Source organism: Gracilinanus agilis, chromosome 2 (assembly GCF_016433145.1).
Source record: "Gracilinanus agilis isolate LMUSP501 chromosome 2, AgileGrace, whole genome shotgun sequence".
NCBI lineage: Eukaryota > Metazoa > Chordata > Mammalia > Didelphimorphia > Didelphidae > Gracilinanus > Gracilinanus agilis.
This window is the reverse complement of record NC_058131.1, coordinates 84938655-84954109: the sequence shown is the minus strand read 5'-3', so window position 1 is coordinate 84954109 and position 15455 is coordinate 84938655. Positions and strand designations below refer to the sequence as shown.

Sequence of the window (15455 nt, the reverse complement as noted above, 5' to 3'; positions counted from 1 at the left end):
AAAAATCATCAGCAAATATAATTTGTAATAGGAATAAGCAAGAAGCTTTCCCATTAAGATCAGATTTGTGAGACAACGATGGCTATTATCAATAGTGTTATTTAACATAGTATTCTATAGGAATTATAAAAGAAAAAGGAATTAAAAATATCAAAGTGGAAAGAGATAAAACTATTTCTTTGCAGATAATGTAAAGGTATATGTGGAAAATTTTGAGATATTCAACTAAGAAGTTAGTTGAAACTCAAAAATTTTAGCAAAGTAGGCAGATATGAAATAAACCCATATAAATCATCAGCATTTTTATATATCACTTTAAAGTCCTGCAAGAAGAGAACAATATGCCCGATTTAAAATAACCACAGACAGATGAAATACCTGGTATTATATCTGCCAAAACCAAACCAGAAACTACATTAACTTAATTATAATACACTTTTTACACAGATAAAGTCAGATTTAAATAATTGGGGATTTATTAATTATTCATGGGTAGGCAGAGCCAATATAATTAAAATAATTGTCCTACCTAAATAGTTTACTTATTCATTGCCATCCCAATTAAATTACCAAAAAATTATTTTATTGAGCTGGAAAAAAATAATAACAAAATTTATTCAGAAGAGCAAAAGATCAAGAATATCAGATGAATGAAAAAATGTTAACAGCCTAGCCATACTAGATTTTAACTGTATCATAAAGCAGTAATTATCAGAACTATCTGATACTGACCAAGAAATAGAATGGTAGGTTAGTGGAGCAAAACAGGCATACAACAAACAGTAATAAAAGGTTATGGTAACCTTTTTTTGACATAAGGAGAGATACGGGTTTGGGGAAGACGAACTAACTATTTAATAGAAATTGACAGGACAATTATAAAGCAGTTTGGTATAAACTAGGTATAGACCAATATCTTATACCATTCTTTAAGATAAGATCAACATAGATATATGACCTAAACATAAAAGGAGATATAAGCAAGTTAGAAGAACCGGGAGCATATTACCTGTCATATTTATGGATAGGAGAAGTAAAGTGAGTAACAAGGCAGGGAGAGCGTTATGATATGTAAAAATGGATAATTTTGATTACATTAATTTGAAAGGTTTCTGTATAAATAAAACTAATGTGATCAAGATTTGAATGAAAGCAGAAAATTGGGAGAGGGATTATAGACAGTTTTTCAAATAAAGGCCTCATATTGAAAATGCATAGAGAACTTTGTCATATTATAATACTAAGCCATCCCCAATTGATAAATGGTCAAAAGATATTTAAACTGCCCTTTTTCCTTTTCTGAAGCTGTGTATTGACCTCATAAGAATTGTTAAATTGGGTCATCATTTTGTTCTACAAGTTAATAAAAGCTCGTAATAATGAACTACCAAGAGAATATGCTTACTATAGGGCTTTAGGGAAGGAATTCCTTGATTGGCTTCATAGTCAAAGCTATAATAAATATTTGGAGAACATTAACAATCTCCATTGCTTGCTTCTTTGATGAAGAAGAGAATAGGAATTCTTTTTAATGAGCAAAGATTTTGGAATCAGATGAATGTAACTGAAAATTCCTAAACATTTCTTTATCTGAAAAACCATAATATTGTACATAGTTTTTTTGAGTGCAAAGCACTATTAGAAATTTGAGGTGGAAAAGATCATTTTCATTGACATAACAGGTCTGGGGGCAGAGGGTAGAGTACAGAATCAAGGAAAGCATCGTCCACAAGGCAGGATGTGTATTTTTTTAAATTAAGGAAATAAGGAATTTTCAAAAGATGAAGACGGTAGAATTTCTATTTCTAGTCATAAAGATAAGAGAAAGCAAGATGAGAATACAAAACAATGGATACTCTATTTGTTTTGCATTAAAGAGCTACAAAGGGTTTTGAGTAAAGGAATGCCATGATCAGAGAATTACATTAAGATTATGCTTCCATATACACCAAAATATTTGTAGCAGCACTTTTTCTTGTGGCAAATAACTGGAAGCAAAGTAAATCATAAATTGATAAATGGTTAGACAAATTATAAGGCATGATGTGATGTAATAATTCCATGTGGTAAGAAAAGATGACTGTGAGTAGAGAAATTTGAGAGGATTTCCATGAATTGATACAAAATAAGCTGAGCCAAGAAAACTTTACCCAATTAATGTTGCAAATTCAAATAAGAAATGAATATTTCATAATTATGAAGAACATGCTTGGCTACAAAAAAGAGCTATGAGAACATACTTCCTCCACTTTGCAGAAGTGAGGGAATTGGTGAGTGTGGAGTATTGCATAAAATGTTAGATATTTTCATTGTACTAATAAGTTTTGCTGACATTTTTTCTCTCTTTTTCCCTTTAAAAATCCTTGTAATAAAGGGAGGTTCTCTGGAAGGATAGAAGGAGTAGAGATAGAAGAACTAATTTTATAAAAATAAAAGATGTCAATGTATATTTATTTTTTAGAAGATTACTCAGGCATCACTATAAAGGATTTAACCATTAAAGAGACTAGAAGCTATAAAATTGATTAGACTATTATAGTCTGAATCAGAGGAAATAAGGACATGATTAGAGTAGTAGTGGGAATAGAAGGGAGATCATTGTGAAACATACTGTGGAGACATATTGAGAGGACCTGTAAAATGACTAGATATAGATGGTGAGGGAAAAGAAGAGTCCAAATCTGGATACCTGGGAAGGTAGTGATGTAATCAACAGAAATAGAAGTTAAGAGGAAATGCAAGTTTTATGAGAATGACTGAGTTTAGTTTTGGACTCAATGGAACATCAAAGTGAAAATATGAGTTACTTGGAAATGCAGAACTAGTGTTCTATGGAGAGAAGTAGGAGTAATGCTGTATAGACTTCTTTTTTTTTTAACATTTATTAATATTTATTTTTTGAAAAGTTAACATGGTAACATAATTCTTCCTACTTTTCCCCCCCCCCCCCCCCCAGCCGACGCACATTTCCACTGGTTTTATCATGTGTCGTTGATCAAAACCTATTTCCAGGGGGCAGCTGGGTAGCTCAGTGGAGTGAGAGTCAGGCCTAGAGATAGGAGGTCCTGGGTTCAAACCCGGCCTCAGCCACTTCCCAGCTGTGTGACCCTGGGCAAGTCACTTGACCCCCATTGCCGACCCTTACCAATCTTCCACCTATGAGACAATACACAGAAGTTAAGGGTTTGGGGAAAAAAAAAAAAAACAACCTATTTCCAAATTGTTGATAGTTGCATTGGTGTGGTAGTTTCGAGTCTACATCCGCAATCATGTCCACCTCGACCCATGTGTTCAAGCAGTTGCTTTTCTTATATGTTTCCTCTCCTGCAGTTCTTCCTCTGAATGTAGGTAGCATCTTTACCATAAATCCCTCAGAATTGTCCTGGGTCACTGTATTGCTGCTGGTACAGAGGTCCATTACATTCTATTTTACCACAGTATATCAGTCTCTGTGTACAATGTTCTTCTGGCTCTGCTCCTTTCGCTCTGCATCAATTCCTGGAGGTCTCTCCAGTTCGCCTGGAACTCCTCCAGTTTATTATTCCTTTTAGCACAATAGTATTCCATCACCTGCATATACCACAGTTTGTTCAGCCATTCCCCAATTGAAGGACATCCCCTCCTTTTCCAGTTTGTTGCCACCACAAAAAGCGCAGCTATGAATATTTTCATACAAGTCTGTTTATCTATGATCTCTTTGGGGTACAAACCCAACAATGGTATGGCTGGATCAAAGGGCAGCCATTCTTTTATAGCCCTTTGAGCATGATTCCAAACTGCCAGCCAGAATGGTTGGATCAGTTCACAGCTCCACCAGCAATGCATTAATGTCCCAATTTTGCCACATCCCCTCCAACATTCATTACTCTCCCCTTCTTTCATTTTAGCCAATCTGCTAGGTGTGAGGTGATACCTCAGAGTTGTTTTGATTTGCATTTCTCTAATTATTAGAGATTTGGAACACTTTCTCATGTGGTTATTGATAGTTTTGATTTCTTTATCTGAAAATTGCCCACTCATGTCTCTTGCCCATTTATCAATTGGGGAATGGCTTGATTTTTTATATAATTGGTTTTACTCCTTGTATATTTGAGTAATTAGACCCCTGTCAGAGTTTTTTGTTATAAAGATTTTTTCCGAATTTTCCCAAATTTTGATTTTGGCTACATTGTTTTTGTTTGTACAAAAGCTTTTTAGTTTGATATAATCAAAATCATTTATTTTACATTTTGTAATTTTCTCTAACTCTTGCTTGGTTTGAAAATATTTCCTTTCCCACAGATCTGACAAGTAAACTATTCTGTGTTCACTTAACTTATTTATAGTTTCCCTCTTTATATTCAAGTCATTCACCCATTCTGAATTTATCTTGGTGTAGGGTGTGAGATGTTGATCTAAACCTGATCTCTCCCATATTGTTTTCCAAACTTTCCAGCAGTTTTTTTTGTCAAATAGTGGATTCATGTCCCAAAAGTTGGGCTCTTTGGGTTTATCATACACTGTCTTGCTGACATCACTTACCCTAAGTCTATTCCACTGATCCTCTCTTCTGTCTCTTAGCCAGTACCATATTGTTTTGATGACTGCTGCTTTATAGTATAGTTTAATATCTGGTACTGCTAGGCCCCCTTCCTTCACATTTTTTTTTCATTATTTCCCTTGATACTCTTGATCTTTTGTTATTCCAAATGAAATTTGTTATATTTTTTTCTAATTCAGTAAAGAAGTTTTTTGGTAGTTTGATAGGTATGGCACTAAATAGGTAAATTAATTTGGGTAGAATGGTCATTTTTATTATGTTAGTTCATCCTACCCATGAACAATCAATATTTTTTTATAGACTTCTGCATAGAAAAAGGATCATTGAAACCATGGGAATAAATGAAATTGCCAATAAGAGAGATGATGGAGAGCAAAGGTCTGCCTTTTGTAATGTCTGTTTAAGGAGTGGGACAAGGGCAGTTCTCAGAAAGACAGCAGGAAACTCATAATAGATCTGTGGTACTGTCATAGAAGTCAAGGGAGGAAGAAAACAATATTCATGAAGCATTTTTTTAATTCACATAGAGCAGAAGGTTCAGAAGGGAAAACAAAAAAGCAGGGCAGTGTTGATAGTGTATTGTTTTATAAATCCTTTTTTTATTTAAAAATCTTTACATAATAGAAATTCTTTTTCATAGGCCATCCTCCTTTTCTGTTGTTCTTTGTACAGCAGCATGTTCATGTTTGTTGATGTGTGTTAAATTTATAATAGAAAAAGAAAAACAAAAATAGAAGACAAGTAATGTGGAGCATCAAGATGGTTGGAGATGATCAGTTTTGTCACAAATACTAGAGGTCAGAAAAGAATACGGATTGAAGATAGGCCATTGAATTTGGCCTTAAAGAAGTCATTAGTATCTAGGAGAAAGTAGTGTGAGTCAATAGACTGATAAGAAGAAAAACCAAATTAACTCATTTGATCCCCACATCAGCTTGTTTGCCACTTTACAAATCAAAGAATTAAGTTATAGCCATTATTTAGAAATGGAATTCTCTGACTTGAGTTTCATAATGGACTTGTAAGCTGTGTACATTTCATGTACACATTTCATGTACACAATTAAAAAAATTATGAATGAGGATAATCTCTAAAAAGATACTTAGTTTTCAGAAGGGAGTAAATAATAGTTTGTTTTTAAAGTTAATCTATACAGAATTAATATTTGAAGAATGACTTGTGAATGTCCACCTCCAAAAAAAACTGGTAAATAGAAGCAAGTGAGCCCTAATATACATATGTATGTTTTTTTGTTGTGTGATGCTTTCTGTGGTACTGAGAGGGGAGGGTGGGCTTAAGATATCTAGGAATAAATTCTGTTCTGTTTTGTTTTTATTGTAGACACACCACAGACGAGTGTTATACATGTAACCCAACTCGAGAGGGATACCATTCTTGTATGCTTGGATTGTAAGTGATTAGTTCTGAAATTTGTATTTTAATAACACTTTATTTTTCACAATTTATAAGTAAGCTTCTTTTTTTCTAGGTTGTATTAAAATAGTAAATCTACAAGGCAGATTAAAATCTAGCAGAAAGTTGTCATCAGAACTCACCTTTGATTTCCAGATTGAATCAATAGGTAAGCAAAAGTTTTATTTTTCATGCTTTCAACTATGAAATAGTTAAAATATAGCAAAACATAAAATATAGCCAAAGCAGCCAAGCATAATTTTAGGAGACTTACCTTAAAATCAGTAAGATTTAAGTTTTAAGTCCTGCCTCTGGCACATACTGGCTGTTTGACCTTGGGCAAGTAGCCTTTTAAGAGTGTATCAGTGGCGAGGGCAACTGGGTAGCTCAGTGAATTGAGAGTCAGGCCTAAAGATGGGAGGTCCTAGGTTCAAATCCGGCCTCAGACACTTCCCAGCTGTGTGACCCTGGGCAAGTCACTTGACCCCCATTGCCCATCCTTACCACTCTTCCACCAAGGAGCTAATACACAGAAGTTAAGGAGTTAAGGGTTTTAAAAAAAAACTTTTTTTTTTTTTAAAAAGTGTATTGGTGGATAAAAAACTCATTTCTATTTCTGGAGTTCTCTTTTACTGATAACATCATAAATCTGTGCTCCCTCTTCCTTCTACACATAAAAAAGAATTCTCTTTCTTTCATTATTATATTTCATAGTACATTAATCGACATAGCTAAGGGCTACATATTTATATCAAGATAGAGAAGAAAGTCCATACAGAACGCTTTAAAGCTCATTAATTTGTTTAGATCACTTTTTGCAGAATTATAACTAACCAAGTTAATGGATTCAATAGAATTTGATTTTTTCATATACTAAAATATATCCCGAAATTTTTTTCCTAATAATCACACTGGTTGGGGAGTGAGAGAACCTAGGTTGCGTGTGGGGGAGGTAGGTTTTTGTGACTTATGGTTCGTTAAACTTCAAACATGATGTTCTGCTTTTGTACAGTATTTTATCAATAAAGTAACTGTAGCTTAAATATCTAACCATTTTTTCATGTAGAATTAACCTTGAAAGAAGAAATATTTAAATATCACTTTTTATAATAAAAACATGTTAAAATATTAGACTCCCTCTCTTCTAAATTATAGCACTTGTGATCTACACCAGAGGTGTCAAACTGCTAGCCAGGCTCAGTCCAAACCAGATTAAAATGTAACTGGGAAATTTTAAACAAAAATAAATAAAAATATAATGCGACGTAGATAATGCTGATTTATGGTTTTCTTAGTTAATATGTGTCCATGGGGATCAATTTCTACTTAATTTTGGTGCAACTGGTCTATTTACCCTGTGGCATAGACTCTTAAGTCATAGCTTGTGACTCCTGGGAATCACAAATGGACATCAAGCTTTGTCATCATGGATTTTCTCAACTGATGGATAATGATAGCACAATTACTCACATGTTCAGTCACATTAGTCCTGTCCTACCCTTCAATGACCCCTTTTAGGATTTTCTTGGCCAATATACTTGAGTGGTTTGTCATTTCCTTCTCGAGTTCATTTTACAGATGAGGAAACCGAGACAAAGAAGTTTAAGTGACTTGCTCAGGCCACACAGCTAGTAGATGTCAGAGGCCAAATTTGATCTCAAGTCTTCTTGATGTCAAGCCCAATACTCTATCCTGTGTGGCATGTAGCTGCATCTTACTAGCATGGTGATCCTCAAAAGTTTTTGACCTAGAAAAAGGGTCCCTGTATTCGAGTGTCACTGATCTAAACCATATTGTTGAAAATTTGGTTACTTTTTAAAGCATTTATCAAGTCCCTACTATGTGCAAGATAATATGTTGGATGCTGGGGATACAAATTAAAAAAGCAAAAGTAGCTCCTGCCCCTCAAGGAGTTTACCATGTACTAGAGGAATGTGACATGTAAAAATGAACCCCAAAAATAGAACATTTGGGAAGCCAATGGGTGGAGGATGATACCTGAACTGAACACAATAGAGAAAGAACAACAAAACTATAACCTGTATTGTTAGTGATCAGCACATCTCGAAGGAGAATGTTCACCTCCCTTCTTTATAGAGGTAGGAGACTCGAAGAGTGGGATGCTACAGGGTTTTTGGTTCAGGGATGGCCCTTGGGAAGGGGAGGAGGAGAGTATTTGTAAATAAAATATTAGATCATGGGAACAAAAGATGGCAAATAATTGTGTTAAAGAAAACCAGCCTTATGATCCAGATTGCTTTGGTGCACTCTCAATCCTGATTCTTACTGTGTATGACCATGGACTAAACTTTCTCTCTAGACCTCAGTGCCTTTATCTGTTTGTTAAAAAGGGGGGTGGTGGGAGCGGTGCAGCTCAGACTAAACTGGTAGTGTCAGACTTAAATAGAAACTAGACCACTAGTCTATAGATGGGGATCCCTCAGGGCCACATAGTGTAAGGGTTAAAAATTAAAGGTTGGACTAAATTTATGAGAAATGTGGTCGCCAAAATTAATTACTTCAAGTCCGAAAGACTTTTTATGGTACTTTATTTACAAGAGAAAGTGAAAGTATAAAGGAAACATGAAAGAGGATAGAGTAAGATATCTAACCTAACACACTAAGAATTATGCTCTGTCCCCTGGCTCTACCTAGGCAGGGCTAATTAGTCCTTAGCTGAGGGCCCAGGGATGAATAAAGCAAGTGCTCCAGCCAAGAAGCCTCTTCCAAGACGGTGCCTCCCTAGAAGCTAGTCCCTCCAGAAAGCCAAGAAAGGAGTTAGCCTTTTCACTCACCCATGTGATAATCTTAAGGGAAGGTCCAAGAGTTGCTTCGTCAATGTCAGTCTCAGGTCCACGAAGCAGATCCTTCACCAGCCTCCAAATGGAACTCAAATTCTGAACCCCGAAGAACCCTCCTCACTGGAAGTTACAACTGCTTTTAAAGATGCTACTTTGCATCACTTCCTGTGCCTTCCACTTTACATGGACCAATCACAGTCATTTCTGATTTGTCACAGCACACGTGGGTTATAGAGCTCCCCCCACTATAGCGTAAAGTGGGGTGTATATGTGTCAGGTGATTAAATCTAAAAATGGACAGGGGAGAGTCAATCTTCACAATAGTGATTACATTTTCAGATGCTGTTTTATTGTATCTTTTATTAAATATTTTGTTAAATATTTAATATTTATTTAATATTAAATATTAATATTTAATAGTCACATTTTATTCTAGTTAGGGCTGCACTCTGTTGTGGCCACATGCTGCCCACATGCTTGACACCTCTGGACTAGATCTGAGTCTACTTAGGCAGTAAAACATCATTGACTCAGCAGTTAGGGTTCAAGGCTAAATTGGAGAGCTCAGTGGCTTAGTGGAGAGAGAGCTGCAGACTTGGAGTCAGAAGTACCTGGGTTCAAATGTGGACTCAAGACACTTCCTAGTTTGTGATCCTGGGTTACGTCACTTAATCCCAGTTGCCTGGCCCATACCACTCTTCTGTCTTAGAACTGATACCAAGACAGAAGGTGAAGGTGAGGCTTTAAAAAAATAAAAATAAGTTGCCATCAGGGGCAACCTTCATTGTTCCCTTCTACATAAACCAAACGAGAGGAATCTTATTCCTAAATCTCTTACCTTAAATGATAATCTTTCTTTGTCGGCTCACAGTGATCTCTTCTTTTGACTTCCTGTGACTCACAGATATATATATGGTTGTAGCCTAAATGTCATCTTCCAAGAAACTATCATTTTTCACAACTATGTCTGCCACTATTCAGAAAGAGTTACAAATCATAAACTCATAATTCTGATTGTCATACTATGAAAAATTCTCCCCTCAAGTAGAAATATTTAATTTTTCTTGTAGAATGGAAATATAGCTTGTTAGATTTATTAGAGAATCTCATATTGGAATGTACCTAATCACCTAATCCAATTCCTGTCTGATTAGAAATCCCTTTCTAAAATTCATGTTTAATTTATAAAATATACTTTATTATTTATCCTTTCTAAATACCATCTCTTGTTTTATCATGTTTAGATTTTAAATGGGACAAAATTTTAATGATAAGATTGTTATAACTGTGGGAAGCACCACTAAAAATTAATTTTTTATCAGAAAAAACCATTGGCGACTTTAAGGGGCCACATGTAAATGTCATTCTTTGTATATTTGATTCCCTTCTCATATTCCTAGTCCCCATGAATAACTATGAGAGATTTAAGGAGATACAAGCTTCCCCCTTTGCCAAAATAGTTATCCCAGTTAGTTGCAAATTAAAATACTATAAAGACAGAAAAGGATATAAAAATATGCTTATCATTTGATAACCTTTGCACTATTAACAGTAATTGAGCTATTCTTGCCTGCTAGTTTGCCTACAAGACAGTGTGCTAGCTTTCTGGAAACACGGAATGCAAGGAAGAAGTTTTAGATCAAATGAGGTAAGGAAAGATTTGACATAATATTGTCATAAAAGGTTAACAGATTTTAAATAATCCTCTTAACTTTTTGGGGGGAGGAAAACCTGATTCATCAAAGTTAACAATTGATATGCTGATTTCATGAACAGTTCATATATTTAGAGAGGAATATGTGATTTTATATGCACTGGTAGAAAAGAGTTTACATTAAATATTTGTTAAAAATTTAGGTTCATGACACACACTGTGTCAGGAGCTAGTGATAGTGAGAAAATGAAGGCCCCCATCTTCAAGAAATTTACATTGCACCACAGAGAGTAGATGCAAACATGCACACATAAGTATTTATAAAGTGATTCCTAACGAGAGACTTATGCTAGACACAATTAGAATAATTTGTGCATACTGGTACCCGAACTCTGTGTCAAATGGAGGAAACTGGGTATTCTCAGAGGCACAAGTGAGGAAAGAAGGCATTTCAGGAGATTTCAGCACCAAGACAGTCATAATTAATGGGCAAAAAGGACATTTGTATCACCTGGGCTTTGGGCATAGTCATATATATATATATATTATATATATACACACACGAATGAAATTAAGATGAAAAGGTAGATTAGAGTCAGACATTGTGGGAAATCTTAAATAGTAATAGTTTTAATTTTTTTTTAATATAAGCAAAAGAGATTAACAAAAAGTACTTATTGTGTTTTTTTCTTGGCTAAAGTCTTTTAGTACAACCTCAGTGGCTTACTTTGTGATTAGGGGCAGGGAGCAGGGCAGTCTGCCTATTTTTCTCCTGTTAAAAAAAGATCTGAATCTTGAGTTTGATCTCCACATGGAACAGATAGAATGAAGCAACTATCTTAAATCACATCTTTGACTGCTACCAAAAAAACATTTCAATACATGCTTCACCAGTAATGAGTCAATAGTATCATGTTTGTTTTTTGAAGAATTATTTTTAGTCCCACTGGAAAGGAAATCCCAAAATATACTTTCACCTTTCCCATTCTTCAGTGGCTGAGCAAAAATACTATTTGTTGATTCCATGTATCCTGTTGCCAATTTTATCTTACATTTAAGACTCTTTGTCTAGTCCAGTTCTTGCTCAGACACTGTAAGATATTTTTGTCTCTTCTTCCATCATAATTTATAGTTATTTCTTAAATTCTACCCTTCCTATGATCATTCCATTCATCTATTCCACAGATCTGGATTTATTTCAGTTTGTTCACTAGTCCCTGAAATCTTCCTTTCTCTTTCTCCCCTACTAGTTTCAAATATTTCCCAAGCTCCAACACTGGAACTGGTTATTTGGAGTGAAGTAGAGAACCTAGGATTCTATAGGAGAGAAAGAGCTGAGTTAGCTATACTCTGTAATTCTTTTAGCTCACTATAAGCTTCTGATGTTGAATGACATCAACACATGTGTTTCCAAGTAAGATGGACTTAAACTTTAGAGTCAAGCATTTTTATCAGCCCAGTAGATTTAGGGTATAGCCTGTTTTGATGCCCAAATTAATCACATTGAGTTTTTTTGAGGGGGAGGAGAGGTAGTTCATTCTTTGGCATCTATTTTTTAGATTATTGACCACAATAGGCCATCCATCCTGGACAATTAATAGAGTACTAATCTTAAAGACTTTCATTTTTGAAAAATTGTTTTAAGAGGTAGTGTTTAGAAAACTATAAATTTTCCCAAGAAACATTCTTTTCTTTAATCTGTTCTTAAGTATAGCATAGATTTAATTTCAAATTAGCATGCTACTTAAGTTGAGTTGGGTTGTCCCAACAGCTTTTTCTTTTAAGTATTTTCTTTTCCTCCTTTCTTACCTACAAATAAAATGTATTTAACAATTGGGCATTTTAAAAAGAGATGCTCTTAAGATCTACTACTATGCAATAAATAGTCCTTTATGCTCCTTTTGGGCAATACAGAGCTCTTTTAATGACCCAAGATTTTTCTTTGAAATAAAGGCCCATCCATTTCATATCAGGATTCTACTCATGTTGTATGACTATAAGTCATGAAATATTATATTTCCTAAAGAATGAAAAAGTGAGAAACACTAAAAATTACAGTGTAAAGTATAGACCAAGTATGATCAAGTTGAAATAGATAATAAGAAAATATGAAAAAGAATCAGAGAAAATAATATCAAAGAAATATGTGATTGAAAAAGTTCAGTTCATGTGATGAGAGCAAAGGTTGCAAACTAGAGGGCTTATCTACTGTCTTGGCATCCTTCTTATGTCAACAGAAAAGCAAACAAACCTCCAGCATGCTGGGTAAGCCCCCCTCTGGCAGGCTTATCCATGGAACCGGGGCACAGAGCAACCTGGATGGATTGTGGCTCCACTGCGTCCACGAAGTTACAAATCCCTGGTCTTTGAGTCAAAAGGCCAGAGGTCAGATTCTGACTCTAAGATTAAACTGTGTTGACCCAGGACAGATTTAATTCAGTAATCATTCAACAATTTCCGTTTATTCACCTGTAAAATGGGGGAATCTACTTAATTCACAGAGTTGTGGTAACACAAGTTCTTTGTTAACCTTAGAAGGTAGTGATAATAACAAATACAGCCGTATTACTTCCCAGCCTGACACTTGCCTGTGACAAGGTAGTAAGCCTGACAGTCAGCTAGGGCCACACTCGATCCTTAAGAATAATTTTGTTCTTTTTTTCTTTATGAGTTATAAATGAAATGACTACTTTGAATTTTGTAACTTTAATTGTAGAAACCATTCTCTTATTTTAATTGCACAGATAACACAAGAAATTTCAGATAGTACAAGGATTTTCAGGCTTCTTGGATCTGACAGGTATGAAAAACCAGTATGCGGTATGTTTTCTTTCCCTCTGAAATAAAATCTTGAAATGCTTTGCTAATCAGGACCTTGCTAAGCTGTGTATTTCTCACACTCTAAAAGTTAACAAGTCAGCTCTGGGGGAGCCAGATGGAAATGGCGTGTTCTGCATGCCACGAGGGCGGCAGCCCTTTCCGTGGGCAGATCTTACAACATAGAGGTGATCCCGCCACCCCCAGGCTGAGGGGTGAGACGGCAGCTGCCCAGCGACTTCCGAGGAAGGCGCCGGCTTTGTAAGAAGTGCTTGCAGAGTCATCCCTGCTCCCCAGGGCCGCCGCGATCCTTAGGCAGGAAAAGGAGAGCCTCCTGCTAAGGCCAGCCGTCACTGATGACTGCCTCGTCTTCATTACTTTACAGGGTCGTGGTTTTGGAAAGCAGGCCGACTGATAATCCCACAGCCAATAGCAATTTATACATCCTGGCAGGTCATGAAAACAGCTACTGAGGAATGTGCGTGACAGACACACAGAACACTCCCGCTGCGCGCTGAGGGGGACGCCTGAAGCCGGACAGAAGCGACGGCAACCTCGCTTCGGTTACTCTGTAATTTATTGTGGCGTGAGACAAAGAGGAGAAACTCAGTTCTATGTGGTATGGATGGACTTAGCATATTGTACCCCACCAGTGCTTCACTCCCTAGTATGTAATCTTTGTACATAGAGGCAGTATTTTTCAGTGAAACTTGATAGTCCTGATGACTCACACTAAGAATCGATGTAGATAATGGTCCTTTTATGATGTACAAGCGTCCTATCTGTACAGATGTAAAGGTTGAGGCAAACATGCAATTGGGGGGACTATTTTAAGAACTCCTCTTTGGGTATGGTTATATTATAAACTAGGATCCTGCCAATGAACACATCTAACAACACTATTGTATTTTTATTATGTAATTTAGTAATACAACTATATATCTTGTAACTTTTAAAATGGTAACTGAGGCTGAATCATTTTATAATCTTGTTTTTTATTTTAATGCAAGTACACTGGTGTTTATATTTGCACAAAGTATTGATATGTGATGTATTGAGTCACAAAAGTAAGCTGTGACATTGTCGATATGCATTGGGCTTCAGAATACCTTTTAAAAATCTATTTGGTTGTTTTCTTTGTGAAACAGACCAATTAGCCACCTGTTGTAGTAACTGGTCTTTTTTATATCCAAGCAAAATTCTTTCCAGATTGCTTCTCAGCTTAAAAAACAATACTTTCCAGAATGGATTTGAATCACAGAATAGCGGTACCATGATATAACACTGCAATCATTGTTTGAATTCTAGTATACACAGTGATCAAATTAGCATTATTGAGAAGTGTCCACACTAAGCATTTCGTATAATCACACTGAAGAACTATAACATTCCACAGAGTGAAGTGGTTCAGATTTCCTGTTGTATTTTTACTTCTTTTGGCCTTATGATCATTTTCATATTTGTTTTGATTTAGTGTTAACACACGGCCAAAATAATTTAGTTACTACCTCATACGGACAAATAATGGTTACTACACATCACAGGAATTTAGTTTTGGTCAAAGTTCTCTTTGATTGCTATTTTCCAATGGAATATGTATATACCAAGTTTTAGTAAAATGCACACTTTGACTCTTTTTTGTATATGTTCTTTATATTTTATTGTGAGTATATACACTAAGATCAAACTAAATTGTGATTTATGGTCTTCATCATTAATGTGATTGGTAATGCTTTTGAATATGTTCCTTATTGTACATAGTGTAAAATAAAAATGTTTTTTAACATGCTGTTGTATAGTAACTTGTCATCAGCATCACTTTTTATAAAATGGTCACCAACTACTCATTAAATGCTTGCTATGTGGGAGCCACTGTCCTAGGCATTGAAATGATGAAAACTGAAGTGAAACAATCCTGTCCTCCAGGAGCTTGTAGTCTAGTGGCAGGGAGGCCACAAAAAGAGAGAATATACAGACTGCTATAGAAGATACAAGTATATAGGGGAGACACCAGCAGATGGGAAGATGAGGAAGGGCTGTGTGGTGGGTTTTTTTTTTTTTTTTTGGTTTTGGTTTTGGTTTTGGTTTTTTTGCTTAAGCTAAGTTTTGAAGAAAAAGAGGAATTTGGGCACAGAATTCAGCCACTGTAAAGACAGAAATAGGATTTCCTAGCTCTGTGACCCTTGGCAAGTTACCCCATTGCCTAGCCCTTACCACTCTTCTTCCTGGG

The 15455-nt window shown here is 35.6% G+C and overlaps 1 protein-coding gene across 2 annotated transcripts in view; it reads left to right on the top strand.

The window, feature by feature from the left end:
- Positions 1-15021, top strand: part of MAP4K3 (mitogen-activated protein kinase kinase kinase kinase 3) — a 206858-nt gene extending 191837 nt beyond the window's left edge. For both annotated transcript variants that reach the window (XM_044663275.1, XM_044663274.1), the window contains 5 exons: positions 5882-5950; positions 6030-6122; positions 10332-10402; positions 13153-13208; positions 13611-15021. In XM_044663275.1, coding sequence (XP_044519210.1) covers positions 5882-5950; positions 6030-6122; positions 10332-10402; positions 13153-13208; positions 13611-13698 — 377 coding nt within the window. In that variant the 3' untranslated portion in view covers positions 13699-15021. The remainder of the gene's footprint in view (positions 1-5881; positions 5951-6029; positions 6123-10331; positions 10403-13152; positions 13209-13610) is intronic.
- Positions 15022-15455: the final 434 nt, after the last annotated feature.